The sequence below is a fragment of the Penicillium robsamsonii genome (assembly GCF_028829455.1).
Source record: "Penicillium robsamsonii strain IBT 29466 chromosome Unknown utg000001l_segment0_segment0, whole genome shotgun sequence".
Classification (NCBI taxonomy): Eukaryota; Fungi; Ascomycota; class Eurotiomycetes; order Eurotiales; family Aspergillaceae; genus Penicillium; species Penicillium robsamsonii.
Window position 1 is genome coordinate 2755899 of NW_026643219.1, and position 18393 is coordinate 2774291.

Consider the following 18393-nt stretch of genomic DNA (forward strand, 5'->3'; position numbering starts at 1 on the left):
AAAGGAGGAGATTCGGAGCCGAAGTTTTTGGAACAATAACTTACATTATCGGCGTAAATTTACACTGTATTTAGATTAGCTGGACACTTAGTTGAACAAGCTCAATTTAATGAATCTAGGCAAGCGGGATAAACGTGAGCGATATGTAGTCCGCCCTGGTGCCCAGGTGGGGGAAGTGGCTTTTGGGCTTTTCCCTCGCCAGCGCCTCCCTCACATTTTAGGGCTCGCTTCTGTTAGCCGTTAAATCCCATCTGAATGTAAACAATATTCCCTATTCCACACAGCTCTGGTAAATAGAAGTCTAGGGTACTTAGGAGAGTCAATCTCAAACACAACCAGAGCTGGGTGTCTACAAAGTAGAAACTGGTCTGTCCCGAGTTCTATTTTAGCTATACCTACATATATACGGAGTAAGTACCTATGTCTATCGGGATAGTGGTTCGCGCCCCTTAGCTCGTCAGTCTGCTGCAGTCCTAGTGCCCCAGGGACCTGCGCTTCACGGGGACCGCCGTGTAGCACGGGCACATTCCTAATCGCCAATGGAGCTACCACAGACGCGGCATCTTCCTCTGAAAAAGAAAATCAATTACTTCTTTAGTATCACTTGCCTAGAGCAGCAAGATCCATAGCTTTGGGACCATCTTTCCTATGTGTAGGATAAGTTTCGCTTCAACCATTGGCCCGGTCCTGCAGCGCAATATAAACTACTGCGTACATATGCGACCAGCTGATCATTTAGCTCCTGTACCTAAGATCAAGGGGCTGTTCGGTTTTATTTTTACTTGAAACGTCTCGCCACATAGTGGCAGATGCTAGGGAGTACGGAGTTCTCCGCCACTCAAGGATCTTCGATTTCTGATCGCCCAAATCCTGTTACAGCATGAAACCCGATCTGGAATGAACGGCAAGTCGGCTGTGATGTCCTGTGATAAGGAAGCAGTTAATATATTTGTCACATAGATGTGTATTATATCTCACTTGCTACCGTCCAGGCCTACTTGTTGGGGTATATCCTGTGAAGTCGATCACTTTTACATAGATGTATCACTCCTCGCTTGCAAACTTGCTTGCAGGAGTATATCATCTGAAATGGCGAGAAGTCGATCACTTATACCTTCCTTCCTTCTAGCATTGGCAGAACTGTGCCAACATTTGTCTCTGGAATGAGATCATGTTGAAGCGAGCCTGGTGAGATGCCTGTCATAAACTTGGTCTGGGCACAAATAAAGCAATTGGAGATGACCTAGACGCATTTCCCGTCGAGGAGGCTCAATTCTTTGTTATTTGGACCCGATGGTTATTATCATCTGCTAAGTACTTGCCTTCGGCTGGTTGTACTATCTCATTTCTCGGACTTTACATGTGTGAACACCTACATAACCATAGTGAAAGCATATTGCCATCCCACTTACGCTTCAATTAGTTGCAGGGCCATGTATGCAGCCAAACTTCAGCATAGGTATACTCTTAAGTCTCTGGCTTACTGCCTCCTTTTAAAATTCAGCTGCAACTTTTTATCTAACACATGTGCAAAATAGACAACACACTATTGAAACCCCATCGTGCATCATCGGTCACTCAAGCCTCTAGCAAAATTGTCTGCTGCACCTTGACAATCATTGTTCCTTTCCTTCGAAAGATGATGGTGGCAATTGGAATTGGCTGGGGATTTACCATCATGGGCGTGGTGGTGAAGGATATGAGAGAAGATCTTCGGGCGTGACTACGCGAAAGTTACCTCTAGCCGAATGCATGGTTATTCATTCATCTTCAAGTCTTGCAGGGGTGATGGAATGGAAGTGGAAGGCAAGGCACAGCCGTCACATACAGAGGTCTACATTGTCGTCAAAATGCATGGTGAATGTGAGATTGCTGATTGAAGACCTGAGATTGATAGGTTCTAGACTACGAAGCTTGACACCCCCCCCCCCCGCGAACATGAAACCATAGAGCTGTCGTCCTCCACGAGTATTAGCCCTTAGCTATTATAGAGGTTATTATATCGCATAATAGGGTCGCCAGCTGAGTTATACTCGATGTCAGTCTCGGCGAGAGCTAAAGCTGTTGCCGGCGTTCTTCTGAAGTGTCCATGGCCCTTCGCTAATAGAAAGTGCACAAATGCTTTAGTCTATTGTTTACAGGCTTGTTACCCTACCCATTGGAAGCGGCGCTTGTTTCGTAAAGCACGTCGTCAAATGATAATTAAGGTGCCTAGCGAGACGTCGGTTCTCGGGAATGCTGAAATCGGAGAAAGCGCTAATAAGTACGGACTCGGACGACTCGGCGCCGAAAGGATGAAGGCTGTGGATTCACTTATTAGCAGCGGGACTAACGCCAACGGCTGTACTTCTTACGGAAGAGGAAGTATTAAGCCGAACTTGAAGTATACGACCGACCGCACGTCTTGGTGAATTCCGAATTCGGCGTGAGAGGTGCGCTAATGAATAGCGAAGTGTTGCAGACTAGTGGCGCAGTCGATTTTCGTTTTACTTTTACTTAAGGATGAAATACGTGTGGAACTGCTCGAAGCCGGTAGCGGGACTTGCGAGTCTACTCGGTAACTGAGGGATTTTCCAGAGCCAGTTAAGCTTATTTGCGGCTGAGGATCTCCACAAGGTGAGGATCTTGTGTATTAAGAACACATTAATTAGACTGCGGCAGACCACGAGGAAAATTTTTCTCGCCAGTGAGGGTTAACACGAGCTTTGAGAGCTTAAATCCGCAAATCTGGAAGTGTTATTGGAGGATATATTGCCGCATACCAAGTGGAGAAAGTTGGGAGTAGATATTGAATGGCCGGCATGGGTAGCGGATTTTGAGATATATTAAATAGAGAGACGCTTGATAAAATGTAGGCTGTAGGAGAAGTACTATGTAGGTCATAACGCGCGATAAGTTTTGTAAATCCATTGCAATCAGTCTATCAAAATCGTTATAGTTGTATACCTCCACCGCCTTAGGACTATACTGCCATACTGCCGCATCTACTATCCTGGGGTCAAGCTATATTTGTTCCAACTCCAACTCCACAATTGCAGCACTCAGCGACGGGAAACCCCCTAATCCTCATCAAAATGCCTCCACCAAAGGCAGCAAAGGGAGAATACATTGAGACCGTAAGTAAAATCCCACCTTACCCTTTCAATTCACAGCAAATCTCCCAACCCACCTCAAACAAAAGAACCCAACCTAACCCACCCCAAAACAGGACACAGGAAACAAGATCTCCCGCCGGTCCCAAATCCATGGCACCCAACACATTATCCTAGGTGGCAAAACGGTAATTCAAGCTGAAGCCACCATTCGCGGCGACCTATTCCGCACCGCGACCGTTCCCACTCCCACCGACGGAAACACTCCCGCGGCTGCGCCGAACCCCAGCACGCCCAGCGTGGCGATAACAGTCGGGCGGTACAGCTACATTTCCAAGAGCGCGATCCTGCGTCCGCCGAGTCGGTTGCACCGAGGCGTGCACTCGTTTTACCCGCTCAAGATCGGCGACCATGTTTTTGTCGGCGAGGGAGCTGTTGTTGAGGCGGCGTCGCTGGGGAACCATGTTCATGTTGGCAAGGGTGCTGCTGTAGGCAGTATGGCTATTATCAAGGACTACGCTTATGTGCTTGATGGCGCGGTTGTCCCGCCTGGTATGGTTGTACCGAGTTGGTGTGTTGTTGGTGGGAGGCCGGCGAGGATTGTCGGGGAGGTTGGAGAAGGTTATGGTGTTGAGGGGGCAGAGGGAGGTATGGCTAGGGAGAGGTATCGGGTTGTTGGACGGCCTTAAAGAGAGGTTGCTGGGTTTGTCTTTGGTTTTTCTGGTTTCGTGATACCCCCTCTGCTACTTTTAATGTTATTGGATACCTTCAAGTATCTACTGTGGCAGATTGTCTGATTTTACATTTATATATTCATTACTAATATGATTCATTACTAACATGCGATTGAAGCCCTGGAGGACCTCCGATCAGCCCATATTCTCCACCTTCACTGCGCGTTTGAGCCGCAGCTCGTCGGCTTTCTCAGGGACCCCAATCTCTCCAAACGCCATATCATCGATCCAGCGTCCATTGGGTCGAACAGTCTCGCCACGCGACATCTTGGTGGCGAGATAGAGCCAATTGAGAGCACTTCCCACGGTGCTCACTTCATCGCTGACATTGTTGATGCCGTACTTCGACATGCGCGAGTACATATCGTGATCGGTCCAGAGATTAAACAAGTGCTTTGCCACAGCATCGGTATCGCCAACATCAACCAGGAACCCATTCTTCCCGTGCATTACCTGCAACGGGATGCCGCCGGCACGCGTGGCAATCACTGGTTTACCTTTGTGGATTGCCTCGGAGACTTTGACCTCGAACCCTTCGGATCTAGATAGTTGCAGTGCGATGGTCGCCTTGGAGAGAATGGCGTTCAGAACTTGGTCGCAGGGCCGCACTCGCACCACGCAGATCAAGTGGCGGATATCTGGGACCTTTTTCTCCAGATATTCGATTGTCTTGTCGTAGATAATCGCTCCGTCGGGATCATCCACTGATCCGTGTCCGCAAATCAGTAGTTTGGGAGGGGTCATCTGAGGGCTTTCAGATACTAGTTTGTTGTAGAATTTCTCGTAAGAAACCAACACATCTTGGATACCCTTAGACGGGTCGAACCGTGCGATCTGGACGATATACGAATCTAGTTTTGTTAGCTTTCAGGAATCTGATCATCACTGGTACTGGTTCGGCTACTAACCCTCGGGCCACAGGATAGTTGGCATATCCGTGTTGCGACATGCTGAATTGAAGATACGGCCATAGTGCGCAACGTCCCAGTCCTGCATGGTCTTGTTCAGTCCATCCAACCTATGTCCCAGTTAGTAAGATGGAAGACGAAACCAGATTATCGGATTTCCCAGTCCTTACCAGTCAGTTGTTGCAGGCATATAGCCCACCATCTCTGGGGGCACATTCTTCGGCACGAAGTCGCTCACAGGGTGACTGATAAAAAGGTCGGCGTGTTTAATACTATCCCAGAGGAATTCCCAGGCCTCCGCCTGTGGGGAGCCAGGTATCGCAACCAGATCACTTCGGATTTGGATGTGGCTTCGGAAGATGACTGGCCGATCTGGAGCTAATGCTTTTGCAATGGGAATGAGGCCTGGCATCTGGGGATCGTCGATGATTACGACATCTGCGCCGCCCTCCGATGGTGGAAGCAAAGGCCCACCTACTCGAGTCCAGTATCGCCTGGCATTCTCCTCGATCCACTCCTGCAAGAGTTTCTTGTTCTCTGGCAGTAAGCGCTCGTCTTCATGAGCGACGCCTTGCAGGATGTTGTGGTTTGTTTTGGTAACCCTGAAAACACCTGGCCGTGGTTTTGGGACGTACCTGCGAGCAACGTGTTAAGTGTTTATTCTTACAATAACGCAGATACAGACACACAACGCACCATTTGATGTCAGTGCCCAGACAGCGCGAAAATCGCGAGAGAGCGTGCCGCATCAATGCCACACCACCACCCTGAGGTGTAGAACTGAAAAATGCCACTTTTATTTTGCGCTTTTTCAAGTCATCGGCGTAGTGTTGCATCGCGGACCACGTTCTATCCGAGACTGTTGTCTGGAAATCACTCAGGTCGGCAAGCCTGATATGGAAAGCTGTGTCCACTTCCACGATCCCGAGGTAGCCCACTTGTAGCAGGGGCGTGTTGTCCGGTCCGAATAGTCTGTATGTACCCAGAGTCAATGAGTCCTTTTACGATATTGAACAGGACCAACCAACCTAACACCTTTTCGTGCCATGGATTCGGCCTGCTCATCGACAGTCTTTGCATTCCACCCAGTAGTTCTCGGGTCTTGATCCTCACCAAACTGTTCGACACTCATTCTGTCTATCAGTGATACGTTGGACAGGACCAATGGAACGATGTCGAGCTCCGCCCAAAGGCGAGGACATAGTCGAGGGCAGTGGTTTGCAACATCTTCGGGCATTGAAATTCCAATAAATTTCTCCATGTGTTGATGGGAATATGCCTTGAGCTTGGCAATTATGAAGTCGGTGATTTCCTCTGAGCATGCATGACGGTTTGTGAACTTCCTCTCGATGAAGTCTAGTAGATATGTGGTATCGCGGATTGCGATTGCGACCCCTGATACATGGTTGTCGTCAAACTTGCCCGAGATACCGGCGTAGATGGACTAATATTCCTGTTAGAATTATCGAATGGCTTTTTCTGGTACTTTGGAGATGTTCATACATCTGACGGCGGCCCTAACCAAGCGTTGCGCTCATACTGTAGCGACAGTCGACGCTGCTGTGTGACTGACGCATGGCGTTCGAACTTATGTCCTTCGCCAGGCATGATTATGAATGTTAAACAAAATCAAACTTGACCAAGAAATCAAGGTAGGAGCTATCGACTAAATACAAGGTATCGCATGAGTGAAGTCATTTGGCCATGACGTAACGACAAATCGACAATTTAGAAATCTATTTGCTCTTAATGGCCTTATCGACTTTCAACATTGTTACAATGTTACCTTGTGCAACAAAGTGAGAAAACACTACATTGGATATGTATGTAGCAGAAAGAGTGTAAGTGTCATTGAGTTTATCTTGATAAGAGAATGACATACTACTCTCCAGGGCTATGTATATCTCGTGACGGTCCATGGTTGCTACCGGAGTGATATTTATCCGTGTCTTAGATAATAATCCTCAGTGGGAAATTTGGGTGATGGTATCGGAGAGGTGGTTTGATAGACTGGAAATTAGCAATAAAACAAGTTCATTGATATATGAAACCATTCAGGATGAAACTACCTCGTTTACTCCGTATCTCGTGGAGACCATGATGAGTAAGCTCAGCCCAAGCCCCTTTTCCAGGTTCCCCCGCCTCAGGGAAATTGAATTGAAGATCTTCAACACACACCACACCTTCTTTTCTCTTTTCTCTATCATTTGGAGCTGTCTGAATTGAGAGAGTCACCTTGTACGGAAACGACTGGTGTCTTGCATTTCATCTCCCAAACCCGCAATCCATACGCGGGTCGCAATTGTTGATATTCCGCCAAACAGCTCCTGAGCAACGTCCGACACCGCGTCAAATCCCGTAAAAATGGGTGGACAAGTATCTAAAATGATGGGGAAGATATTCGGGACCAAGGAAATGCGCATCCTCATGTTGGGTTTGGATGCTGCTGGAAAGACAAGTATGTTTCTTGAACCTTACTAAATACCTCGGTCAACATTGGCTAACTCCTTTCAGCAATTCTCTACAAACTTAAACTCAGTAACCAGGACGTGACTACCATTCCCACCGTCGGATTCAACGTCGAGAGTGTGACCTACAAGAACGTCAAGTTCAACGTCTGGGATGTCGGTGGTCAGGACAAGATCCGACCGCTCTGGAGACATTATTACTCTGGTACACAAGGATTGATCTTCGTGGTTGACTCCAGCGACACGGCACGTGTGGAGGAGGCTCGCTCGGAACTGCACAAGATCATCAACGATCGTGAAATGAAGGATGCTCTGCTTTTGGTGTTCGCCAACAAGCAAGATATTCCTGGCCGTACGTATCGCCTGTTCCTGGAATTCGATGATCTGTCCGCTGACCCACTTCTAGACTTGTCACCGGAGGAAGTTACTCAGCAGCTTCAATTGACTAAGCTCAAGGACAAGCTGTGGTACGTTGCGCCTAGTGTTGCAACAGACGGAACAGGTATTTTCGAGGGTCTTGTAAGTCACGCCCCCCGATATATCTCCTGGAAATATCAATCTAACCGTGCTATCTCTTGCTAGGCCTGGCTCTCAAACAATGTCAAGACCCAGCCCCAGAAATAAGATGCACCGCTGTGATTTCGAGAGGCGCTCCTAGAGCAGCTTCGTTGTACAACATCTCGCATTATCCGACAAGTGTTTTCTCTTTTCTCCTCATGTCCGTGTTTGATGACAAGACGACGCAGCATTTTGGGCTTTTGTTTCCCTATGTCTTTTCTTTTGTTGGCCTTAGTTATCTCGTTGCTTTTTCCGTTTATTTTCACTTCTATGATATCCCCTCTGTTCTTATATGGGCTTGTTGGGTCCAATTTAATACTTGAATTTCATTGTGCTCTCTACCTAGCGTTGTTATCGTTTGTATACCCTCTGTCAATTGTGGATGCGCTTCCTTATACACCTAATTGACTACAGCGGAGACAGGGCAGACAAGTTCTGACATTGGTTATAGAATATAGAAACAAATGACATACTTCTGATTAAAGCGCATGACTAAACTTGCATCTCGTTTCCACGGAGCCACCCTCCGCGTTAGATCCATATGTTCATGTAGCCATAGATCAATTCCAACCCACTCAGCTTGTTTCTCCTGCTACCTCAATATGACGATGGCGGAACTCTTTCCCCAATGGACAAATATATATAGAATGGTAACTTAGAGTTGAATGTTAAAAGACTTTGATTCTTTTTGGAAGACATTTCTCTGTCTACAAAGACCGAAAATCTGCCCTACCCGTCTACACACATCTATACCAACCGGGACATTTTCCATCCCTCAAAATCAACTACACTACTCCCCCACCTGCCACTATCTTAATCTGTTCCAACAACGGCAATGCCTCATCCTCAGGCTCAGTACAAGGAAGGGGACAAAGTTAATTACAAGCCAGTCGGCGGTATGATGCACCCTTTTATATAAGACACATACACAAGTCCAAATGAACCACCGTCTAACAGAATACAATAGGCGCGCAATCCAAGACGAGCAAAAGCGTTGGAGTCATTCGTGAAACCTTGGGAGGGCGTAGCACGTCAGACGACGAGCCGCGTTATATGATTGAGAACATGCACACCCACAAGAGCTCCTCCATCAAGCAGGGCAACATTGAGGGACCGGCGGAGTAACGCATTGTCTTTTCCATGCTGGTAGAAGATGTATAAGACTTAGCATACTAAATTGAGCTGATCGCTTTGTCTAGAGGTTTCCAGAATTTAGAATAGGTGCTAATTTGAAATTGTGTAAGACACTCTAAGATTAAATTTTTGCCAAAATATCGATGTTTTGGCTTTATAAGAGAGGTAGTAGGATGGTTGGAAAGACCAACGAGGAATTCTTTTATATTGAGATCTTTCGATTGCTGTCCTGCAGAGATTCATCCATCTTGGTATGTATTCTTTTATAACACCCGAATGACGTAGAAATGTGATAAAGAGCCTCAGAGATCCCTGCAGGCGCGTTTGATTGGTTTCGTCATCTGGCTATGTCTACCACACAACTTAGCAAACAAAACCCAAGTTCAAACCCCAACTAAATTGCATATCCACAGCTGGTATCAGTAACACTGTTAATACTCATACGAAAACAGTATGCTGATCCCTAATTCTCCCAGACGATGAACGACTTTCCACCACCGGGGATTCCTATCAAGAAAAGGGGTTTCAGAGAAGTGTGCGAGGTCGATGGCCGTACATTCTTCAAGAAGAGAGGTGCACAGGAGTGGACCGAGGACACTTCCAATCCAGAAGAGCTGAAGCCACCCATTGAAAACCCTTGTCTCTACCTCTATCTCGTCCAAGAAAAACAACTCCCCGGAGAACCAAACCATTGGGCACTCTTCCTTAGCGACGAAAACGAGCCCGACTACGGTTATGTTTATCAAGTCAGCGGAGATGCAGAGGCTATGAAATACGAGCCGTCGACTGAAAAGATCAATGTCCTTGACGCGGGCCTCTGTTCAAACGTCTATACCCTGGCTGTTGTGTCTCAAGAACAGGACAGGGCGGCGAGGGTGGTAAAAGAGGCTGCAGAGTCGGAGCTTCCTCCCCAAGCGGAGAATCGGAAGGCTGTTGCGGAAAATTGTCAGGGGTGGACTATGCGTGTTATCGAGAAGTTGGTCAAAGAGAAGATTGTTATGCCTCAAAAGCTTGAAGTGGTAAGGTCTTTGATGGAGGTCGTTTGATATTGGAGGCAGCTAAAAGCTCAGTGCTGGGCCTCGTGTTTCATGTACGCAGACAGAGGCCGTTATTGATTCTTGCATTACAATGAGGGAGAAAATAATTTGGACTGAAAAGAGGCTCGTTGAGTATATTCAAGAATAAAGGCATCAAGTGTTCATTCGAATATCATATCCTTCGTCCACGGTATCTTGTGAAAAAAGCGCCGTGCAAAACCCTAAGCCGTGTCACATCTGTTGAAAAGTAACGAGGAGAATGGCATCATTGATCAGAATTTTAAAGAAACCTAGACAACAAGTTTAAGCCTGATTGGGCCAGATGTCGTTGGCAATATCACGGACCAGCTGCAATTTGTTGACCATACCGTCCCAGTCGATAGCATTGCCCTCACGGTGGGAAGCAAATCCACACTGCGGGCTAACACCGACCTGGTTAAGTGCAGCCTCGAGGGAGATGTTGTTACCCTCAGCAATAAACTTGGCAGCATCAATGACGCGCTCCTTCATCTCCTCCTTATCCTCAAGCTTGGCAAACTTGCTAGTGACAACACCCAGAATGACGTTCTTGTGGGTGGGAAGGAACTTGAGGGGCTCGAAGCCACCGGCACGGGGGGTATCGTACTCGAGGTAGTAAGTGTGGACGTTCAGCTCCTGGAAGAGCTTGATGGCGATACGGTCGTAACCGCCTTCAGAGAAGTGACGGCTGCCAACAAAGTTACCGCGGCAGAGGTGTACACCGACGTGCAAATCGGCGGGCAGGTTCGCGAAGCAGTCGTTGTACTGCTTGATATATTTCTCAAACATGGTATCGGCGGAGTATACGTTCAGAGGGTCCTCCTTGAAGCCAGTGAGGAACTTCTCAGAGCAGAAGTCTGAGAGGAAGGTCAGTTTAGTCAATTGATGTTGGCTGGATATAACATCTTACAAGCCAGGTTGGGGTCGTCGAATTGGACGTTACGGCAGCCGGCGTCATACAGGATCTGAAGCTCGGCCTGGTAGGCCTTGGCGATGTCGCCGAAGTAATCCTCGTCATTGGTGTATACAGACTTGGGGTAAGCCTTGCCCTCACGGTAACGCAGGTGGTACCAGTTAGGCGCGGCAAGAGTGATCTTCAGGTTTCCAACTTCGTTGGCAGGGACCTGGCTGGCGAGGTACTTGAACTGATCGATGTAGGTGCTACCGACGTGCTTGATCTTGCCGGTACAGATGACACTCTCACCGGGCTTGTGGCCGGCCTCCAAAAATGCGGCGATATCGGGGGCATAGGGACGGAAGTCATCCACATCGACATCGCTGACCTCCTCGAAGCCGTCCAAGCCGGGGAAGAAAGTACCCCAGAACACTATATTTGTCAACGTGACTCACTCAATGGCTCTCCGGATCTCTTACTGTGACGACGGTACTCTCCGTCAGACATAGCAGCATAGCCGAGTTTCTGCTGGGTCTCAACGATGGCCTTGATCTCCTTGTCCTCGCAAGCGGTCAGTTGCGACTCGGGGATCTTGCCAGCCTCGAAAGCGAGCTTGGTGTCCAGAAGCTGGTTTGGGCGCAAGAGAGAGCCTAAGTGCTCTGCGCGGAAAGGAGGACGCTGGTGAAGTTGAGGAGCCATTGTGAATGGAGTATGTAGATTCACTGAGGGAGACAGTGAGCGTTATTTCTATAAATCTACTAGAAAAGATGTCCGGAGAAGAAAGAAGGGAAGTTTGGAGAAACGAATAAATCAAAAGAGGGGCATTGGCATTGCCATTGCCATCTCATCCGAGCTCTATAGCGTATCCAGCCGTGATAGGCATTGCCCCACAAAAAGCTGAGGCTCTCCACATGGGCCAATTTGGCCTGCAAGTTGTCTGTGTAGTTTTTTGATCTTATTTTAGGTAGAGGCCATTTCAAGAAGCAATTGCTCGTACAAACAGGACATATTAAAAAGCCTATATGGATATAAGTTAGTACATGATAATATGACAATGCGGGAGGAAACAAACCTGGGGTATTCCAAAACCCCCCGATCCCCAGTGATATCTCCCGAGGTCGGATGTGTCGAACGTAGAGTGCACGGACCACATTATTCCTATACATCCATTCTCTGTATTCCTCTGCTATTGTACAGCTATTTATCCCTCCAATCCTGGTTCTTACTTCTCTTTCAATATAGTTTACACACTACAATACATTGAAAAACACCCTTGGAAACATCGCTGAGTCACCGATTACAAAGGCTCAGTGGAGCCTTGGAGCCAGCCCATCGATTTGAGTGGGGAACCCCGGCACTTCACTTTCACTCTCTCAGCCGACAACTACTCTCTGCACTCTAGGTTTACTGTATTGGACACTCTGAGGTGGATATTCAATTTTAGTAATGGAAGTGGCCCTAGGCATGAGCAATTTATCATGTCTGCGCCATCCCCTTTGGAGCTCCTCCCCAATGAGCTCCTAGACCAGATTATCTCTTACTTATCCACAGAGCCACCGTCATTTGGACAACTACATCATACACCCAGTCTGAAGTTCACCCAATCTCCAACAAAAGACCTCAAGCATCTCGGACTTTGCTCACGACGCCTATTTCAACTGGTGCGACCCCAACTATTCACTCATGTCCGACTCAACCTCCATGATGAACCGGACTTCCACTCTTTTATGATCAAATCAGATCTCTATCAACATGTAACATCTCTTGTCGCGATTGCGGATGAAACCCTAGATCATCGGGTCGACCCATTTTGGTGGCGCCGAATCCTCCGCTATCTAGACACTCGCCGTGTTCTAGTAATAGGGCCACCAGTCTTCATTGGAAACACTCTAGCTACCCCGATCAATGATGGACACCACTGGGCATTTGATATGCCCTTACAGATCTTACTTTTGGAACGAGAGTGTAAACCTCGTGACCCATCCCAGCTGCCTGACTTGGAGAATTGTACTAGTCTTCTAGCATCACGACCGTGGACGTCGATGACTTTTAACGAGTCATCTTCTTTGAAAGCATACAACCATTACGAGTACTTCCTTTCATCTGTCCCGTCAATTCTGGCAGAATGGGGTACAAGTGGCGTACGCGGATCAACCCGCACGCTCCAACGCCCAATCAACCTGCCAGCTCTCTTACGCGGCCTCGAATACTTTTCCTACACGGCCGTGTTTCCATTCTACAATCACTCGCAAATTGTGATGGATGCTGTTGTGAGGATGCGTCGTCTGCGTCGCCTTGATGTACAGTTGGCCCCCCTTCAGGATAATCATATTACCGAGCTCGAACAACGAGGGTCTATGGATCCCAACGATCCTTGGATGGAACTCGCGACCTCGTACTCTCTGATTGGGTATACTGTGAATAAACTGCCCTGCTTGAAAGAGTTCAGGTGCGGTGACCTGCATGTGGAGGCCATGCGGCAGGATCTGCTAGCCGTTTTGGACGATGTCATCGGGGACGGAGGCTGGGTGCATGATGGACGTGGAGTGTGGAAGCGACCTTGACCATTTTCGCCAGAATGTAACTTTAAAATCTTCTCTATCTATTTCCATCATAATACATGATTCAAAGCAATTTCAAAATATGATTCCAGTATGTAAGCAAAATGGATTGAATGTTCAAGTATGGCGAGGCTAGACCAAATCGGGGAATATCCACTTTCGCGGATGTCCCTATCATCAACCACCTGCTCTTCGCTTCTTCTACAGTTGATATACCTGATATCAGATCCATATTAACTCGACGAGGCTTTGTATATGGGGAACCATGGCAAGCGCACCAAATGTTTACTCGGCAGAGCCTGCATTCCCGATCCTTGCTGATTCTCTACTCCGACCAGAGTCAACGGAAAATGCAGCTCCTTCAAATGAGACAACCGCCAAAAATAACTGGAATCTCAAAAATGATTGGAAACAGGGTATCCAATCCTCCGAGGAAGCAGTATTTCGGGGTGGGGTTGTCCTCGGCTTCTCTAGGCTTCAAATGAAAAGCAGCGAAAGTAATGAGTATATCGGACAGGTATGACCAACTTGTTACTCTTCGTTATACATTGTCATGAGACTAAAATTTACCATAGATTCCTCGATACATCCTCGCAAATAAACTGCGGAGTATCAACCCATCATCTGAACCGAGCGCATTCATCATCCACCCACGAAATTTCGAGGCTTTTGCCCCAAGGACTCTACTCAATGCGCTGCAGTCTTCCTCCCATGGCCAACCCGGTCTGTCAAGGGATGATGCAATCCGTAGACTCGACTCTGTGCAGTTACTCCCCGTACACAACTTCCCCAATGCCGCACAGGCCATCGGTAAGGTCTCGAAAGCGCTACACGAAATCCAAGAAAAGCGAGAACAGAAAAAACCGACCGAGACAGGCCCATCCATCCACAACCCCATCGTCTTCATTGTCGTCGGCCTCGATGCCCTAACCGAAGGCGTAATTCGAGCCTCAAACCCAGCTCGAGGTGCAGCCGTTTTGACAGCTACACTCCGCACCTTGACGCGCTTGTCTCGCGTGCACGCCTCTCATCTCTCGATCATTCTTGTTAATACTAATGGACTGGGAACCGTGAATCCAGAGTGGGGTAATAATAAATCGTTGACTGGAAACAATACTGGAGATAGTGCTGCGAGACAGCCACTGGAAGATGGCATTCACTCCATCTTCCATTCGGATATCTCCCCCCTGTTCCCAACCTTGCTCATGAAGACATTAGACCAAGGCATTGATACCCATTTGTTGCTTTCTGATGTGAGAGGAGTTCAGATAGTCGAAGTGATCAAAGATCGAGTTGGTACGAGTCTGGGTAAATGGGGAATATGGAATGAGCAATGAATGATACCATTTGCTATGATGTCGCTGCCAGAGATGACCTTGATCGACCTCGATGCAATTGTCCATACTCTTACAAAATAATGTCCTCAAAACAGATCCGCCCGTCGCAAAGCGCCGCTTTGTATGTAATTGGCCCCAAACCCAGCCACTACCATGCTGCTATATTAAAATCTGCAAAATACCAACTCCAGTCCATGAGCCTTTTTTTTTGCCTCTCCGCAATCAAGGGGTATCAAGCTTTTGTTTTGTGGAATCAGGCTCGCCATGGAAGGCTTCACTCTTAAGACAAAAAAGGCCATTCGGCATTCAAACCTGATTATCCTTCTCGGCCCATCGTCTCATCACACCCCGCTCCACCACAGACCGAGCTTCCTCCTCACATCTGGCGAGGTCCTGCTCTGCCGTTTCCTCCTCAAAGAGAATATCTTGCTGTTGCACTTTAACCCATTGCTTATGTCTCTCACACCGCTTCTTGGTGCAGACGCCACGCGTCCAGAATGTAATATCGTCATCGCTGTCGCCGTTCATCGCCGAGTCCCCGTCTGCATCAGTAATAGTTGAGGAACCCACAGCTAAAGCTTCAGCCGTTCCCTCCGCGAGAGCTTTCTTTCCAGCGTCGGAGAGTCGCCACTCATCGAATTCTTCGTCTGACCACGAAAGCCGTGAGTCAAAGCCGCAGATATCTTTCCATCCGCCCTTCGGCTCGTGCTGCTTCAGTTTCTCTACTACGCCCTTGGCGCGTGGCTTGAGAAGGGAGACGAATGTCGTGCGTGCAGCAAGCATCTCCTTGCGATGAAGGAGTTCCTCACGCTGCTTGCGCAGCTTTTCGATCTTCGCAATCTCGTCGTGTGAATATTCCATGCTAACGTCATGGACGTCGACTGCCAACCACCTGCCGCTTTGCGGCTTTGATTCGGACTTGATTCCAGCCCTGGTGGCTTCTTTCTCGTCTACCTGTGGTGGCGGAGAGATGATGCGATCTCCAAGCTTGCGGAATTCTTGTGTGGATGCCACCCCCATAATGGCGGCTTTCAGGTCTCCGGCGGTGAGAATGCCACCCATGCTACCTAGGTCTTCGAAAAGACCATTCGTCTGACCGGCACGCTGTTTCAGTTGCTGGGTCTGTTGGCGCATGAACTCCCGGCCATGGTCATCGCAACAGTATTTGCTCGGGGGCTTTGTTTTGGCGCGCGCCGGTTTCCGGCACTCGACCAGGCGACACATCGGTTTCCATGTTGTGCATCCCTTTCCTTCACTTGCGCAATTCGGGCCTAGTGTTTTCGAAGTTAGTTTTGAATAGAAGAGGGCCGTCGCTCATTGAAACTTACAGATATACCGCTCGATCAGATCCGCATCTCGACGATCGATATTGACGCATTTCCCATGATACCAGTCATCACAGTCGCCGTCACACGCGATCATCCATGTGTGGTTATCAGGCCGGCGGCAAATGCAGAATATCGCGTTTTCATCAAAGCTGTCGGAGTCGTCGTTTTCTTGGGTAGTAGCTTGTTTAGGTCCTTTCTTCTTCTTCTTCGACGGCTTTTTCTTCTCCTCTGGAGGTGGTGACCCTGCTATAGATACAGAATTTTGTTTCTTGGCGGGTGTTTTGCTGGCCCGGGAAACTGGTGTGTTGGAACGTTGCCCATCAGCGCTGTCTACCTCCGGATCGTTTGTCTTGCGCTTCTTGGCGGCAGGTTTCTTTGCAGTTCCCTTTTTGATAGCGTTTGTGGGCTTTTTGTTTGCTGTTTTGACGGAATTTGCCGGGGAGGACCGGTCGGACGATGACGCTCTTGATGTCAGCCCATGCTTGAGGTTCGCCACTGTTTTAGACGTCGCGTAGTCGCCTGTGCCATCGAAACCTAGTGAATTTGTGTCCAAGTCATCGCTAGTCGGGAATTTGTCGAGGGTAGAGCTTGTCGGTTCGGTTTTGACTGAAGGTAGGGGCGTGTCTTGGTTTGCGACCAGTGGGATGCCCTTACTGGGGTCGTAGGCACCATTGTAGAGGTCAGTCCAAGTCACACTCTTCTCGGGACTGGCCCCGCCATTTTGCGCAGGTCCAAGATCCCTAAAGAGTTGGTGAACCTTTTTGGCTCTGACGGTGCCAAAATACCCGCATTGTCGCCAGCCAGTAATCCCCACCACCCGATTATCCTGGACAATGATATTGTTCGGAGTGAAGTTATTGTGTGTCAAAGATAGTTCCTCTTCCTTGGTTTTGTCTGTGAATAGGATATCTCGTTCGCGGGTCTCGATGGAGGGCGGAATTTGGGAATTGAGTTCACGGCATACATAGGACGGCTCGTCTGGGGGCGAATCGATTGTTCCGAGTCGTTGTAGGATCTGGCGACACTGGTTTTTCAGAATCTCGATCTGTTCCGTGTCGAGATACCTCCACGCAACTTCCAGCGAGACGCCCGCAATGCGAGACTCGATTGTCACATTCCTCCCCTCAATTGTCCCGCAAAAATATATCACTGGTACTGCAACTCCGATCTCTCTGAGGGGGTCCTCTGCCTTCTGCGCGGCTGACAGTTCATTCGCATTCGCAGATGAGTATCTCTCAGGCGCCTCTCCATCGGCCAGTTCGGGGTCAACCCGAATAATTATACTCCCAGCCGCAAATACCTCTCTCGGCTCTGAGATATTGAGTGAGTATTCTGGGGTACAGTACTTCTGTGCGACCTTCTCCCAGAACGAGTTCACCGCCGGGTCAGACTGATACCAGTTCATGAAGCGAGGGGTGAAATCGTCGGCGCGGGGTGTGTAGCGACCATACTGCGGGCTCTGGCAAAGAAACGGGTCATCGCTGGGAATGTGATTAGGGTTGGTTTCGTAGGGGTTGGTTTTGGACTTTGTGGTTGCGGAGCCGTTCACATGGTTTGCGCCGGCGGCCGTCTCCATCTCTGCCATGGCCGTCACGAGTGGAGTGAGAAGGTGTATTGTGCGCAGGATCGAGATAATAGCCTCGCAATATTTCCTATTCGTAGTTTCGAGAAATGAAGGTTGTGTGGACTCCTGCGAGGTTCAAATATGCGAGCGAAGATCGCGGGCAAAACTAAACCGATACAAGTTCCACCGAGACTGCCGGGGACATCATGTGGATTGCATCGAGAATATAGGGTACTGCAAATATCTTTTCGGGATTTTTCTAGTCTGTGCGATCTCACTTTTGCGATTGGGAGAGTGCTCTCGGTGGTCTTGTGTTGACTGAATTCTCACGGGTTGGCGCGAATCCCACCGTCGATCGAAGATATGGGGTGTGGTCTAATGTCTTCGCAGAGGGTGATTGTTTGGTGGTTATAAGAAGAAAACAATCTGAAACCCCCCTGAAACATACAAATCGTGTTATTCCAGCTTGATTCAAGGACCAGAGCCTTGAGGTCTGGATTGAACATCGGAGTTGCGGACTGAGCGCGAAGGCGGTGAGCAGATTCAAGACACCCGTGGACGCGACAGCGACTTGACTTGACTTCACTTCTACTTCGCGAATAGTTCCTGGAGATTGTCGAATCAAATATCTTTAAAATTAACCTGCCACTAATATATTCAGCCAGAAATCTTTACGACAGAAAGAAGGAAATATTAGTATCACTCGTCTGGTACCTGATATGGATAGGGAGGGCGCGAGATCTGAGAACGGTCACCTTC

At 48.4% G+C, this 18393-nt stretch overlaps 9 protein-coding genes across 9 annotated transcripts; 6 read left to right on the forward strand and 3 right to left on the reverse strand.

Annotated features, from left to right (window-relative positions):
* Positions 1–3074: 3074 nt before the first annotated feature.
* On the forward strand, positions 3075–3781 carry N7447_001086 (dynactin subunit 5; the record flags this gene model as incomplete). The annotated part of the gene is made up of 2 exons (XM_057225362.1): positions 3075–3116; positions 3209–3781. The coding sequence occupies 2 exons, from the start codon at positions 3075–3077 to the stop codon at positions 3779–3781; spliced, it is 615 nt and encodes a 204-aa protein (XP_057089378.1).
* Positions 3782–3961: 180 nt separating this feature from the next.
* ccg9 (putative trehalose synthase (Ccg-9)) lies at positions 3962–6342 on the reverse strand (the record flags this gene model as incomplete). The annotated part of the gene is made up of 6 exons (XM_057225363.1): positions 3962–4677; positions 4735–4844; positions 4905–5369; positions 5431–5706; positions 5763–6178; positions 6238–6342. The coding sequence occupies 6 exons, from the start codon at positions 6340–6342 to the stop codon at positions 3962–3964; spliced, it is 2088 nt and encodes a 695-aa protein (XP_057089379.1).
* Positions 6343–7098: 756 nt separating this feature from the next.
* Positions 7099–7826, forward strand: N7447_001088 (ADP-ribosylation factor family protein; the record flags this gene model as incomplete). Its single annotated transcript, XM_057225364.1, has 4 exons — positions 7099–7192; positions 7249–7554; positions 7609–7721; positions 7785–7826. The coding sequence occupies 4 exons, from the start codon at positions 7099–7101 to the stop codon at positions 7824–7826; spliced, it is 555 nt and encodes a 184-aa protein (XP_057089380.1).
* A 769-nt stretch (positions 7827–8595) lies between these two features.
* N7447_001089 (uncharacterized protein) lies at positions 8596–8885 on the forward strand (the record flags this gene model as incomplete). Its single annotated transcript, XM_057225365.1, has 2 exons — positions 8596–8656; positions 8728–8885. 2 exons carry the CDS (start codon positions 8596–8598, stop codon positions 8883–8885), a joined length of 219 nt encoding a protein of 72 aa, XP_057089381.1.
* A 488-nt stretch (positions 8886–9373) lies between these two features.
* On the forward strand, positions 9374–9940 carry N7447_001090 (uncharacterized protein; the record flags this gene model as incomplete). Its single annotated transcript, XM_057225366.1, has 1 exon — positions 9374–9940. The coding sequence occupies one exon, from the start codon at positions 9374–9376 to the stop codon at positions 9938–9940; it is 567 nt and encodes a 188-aa protein (XP_057089382.1).
* Positions 9941–10234: 294 nt separating this feature from the next.
* N7447_001091 (cobalamin-independent methionine synthase II family protein) lies at positions 10235–11543 on the reverse strand (the record flags this gene model as incomplete). The annotated part of the gene is made up of 3 exons (XM_057225367.1): positions 10235–10806; positions 10860–11276; positions 11324–11543. The coding sequence occupies 3 exons, from the start codon at positions 11541–11543 to the stop codon at positions 10235–10237; spliced, it is 1209 nt and encodes a 402-aa protein (XP_057089383.1).
* Positions 11544–12322: 779 nt separating this feature from the next.
* On the forward strand, positions 12323–13408 carry N7447_001092 (F-box domain protein; the record flags this gene model as incomplete). Its single annotated transcript, XM_057225368.1, has 1 exon — positions 12323–13408. The coding sequence occupies one exon, from the start codon at positions 12323–12325 to the stop codon at positions 13406–13408; it is 1086 nt and encodes a 361-aa protein (XP_057089384.1).
* A 262-nt stretch (positions 13409–13670) lies between these two features.
* On the forward strand, positions 13671–14742 carry N7447_001093 (uncharacterized protein; the record flags this gene model as incomplete). Its single annotated transcript, XM_057225369.1, has 2 exons — positions 13671–13922; positions 13981–14742. 2 exons carry the CDS (start codon positions 13671–13673, stop codon positions 14740–14742), a joined length of 1014 nt encoding a protein of 337 aa, XP_057089385.1.
* A 306-nt stretch (positions 14743–15048) lies between these two features.
* N7447_001094 (putative PHD transcription factor) lies at positions 15049–17655 on the reverse strand (the record flags this gene model as incomplete). The annotated part of the gene is made up of 2 exons (XM_057225370.1): positions 15049–16013; positions 16071–17655. 2 exons carry the CDS (start codon positions 17653–17655, stop codon positions 15049–15051), a joined length of 2550 nt encoding a protein of 849 aa, XP_057089386.1.
* Positions 17656–18393: the final 738 nt, after the last annotated feature.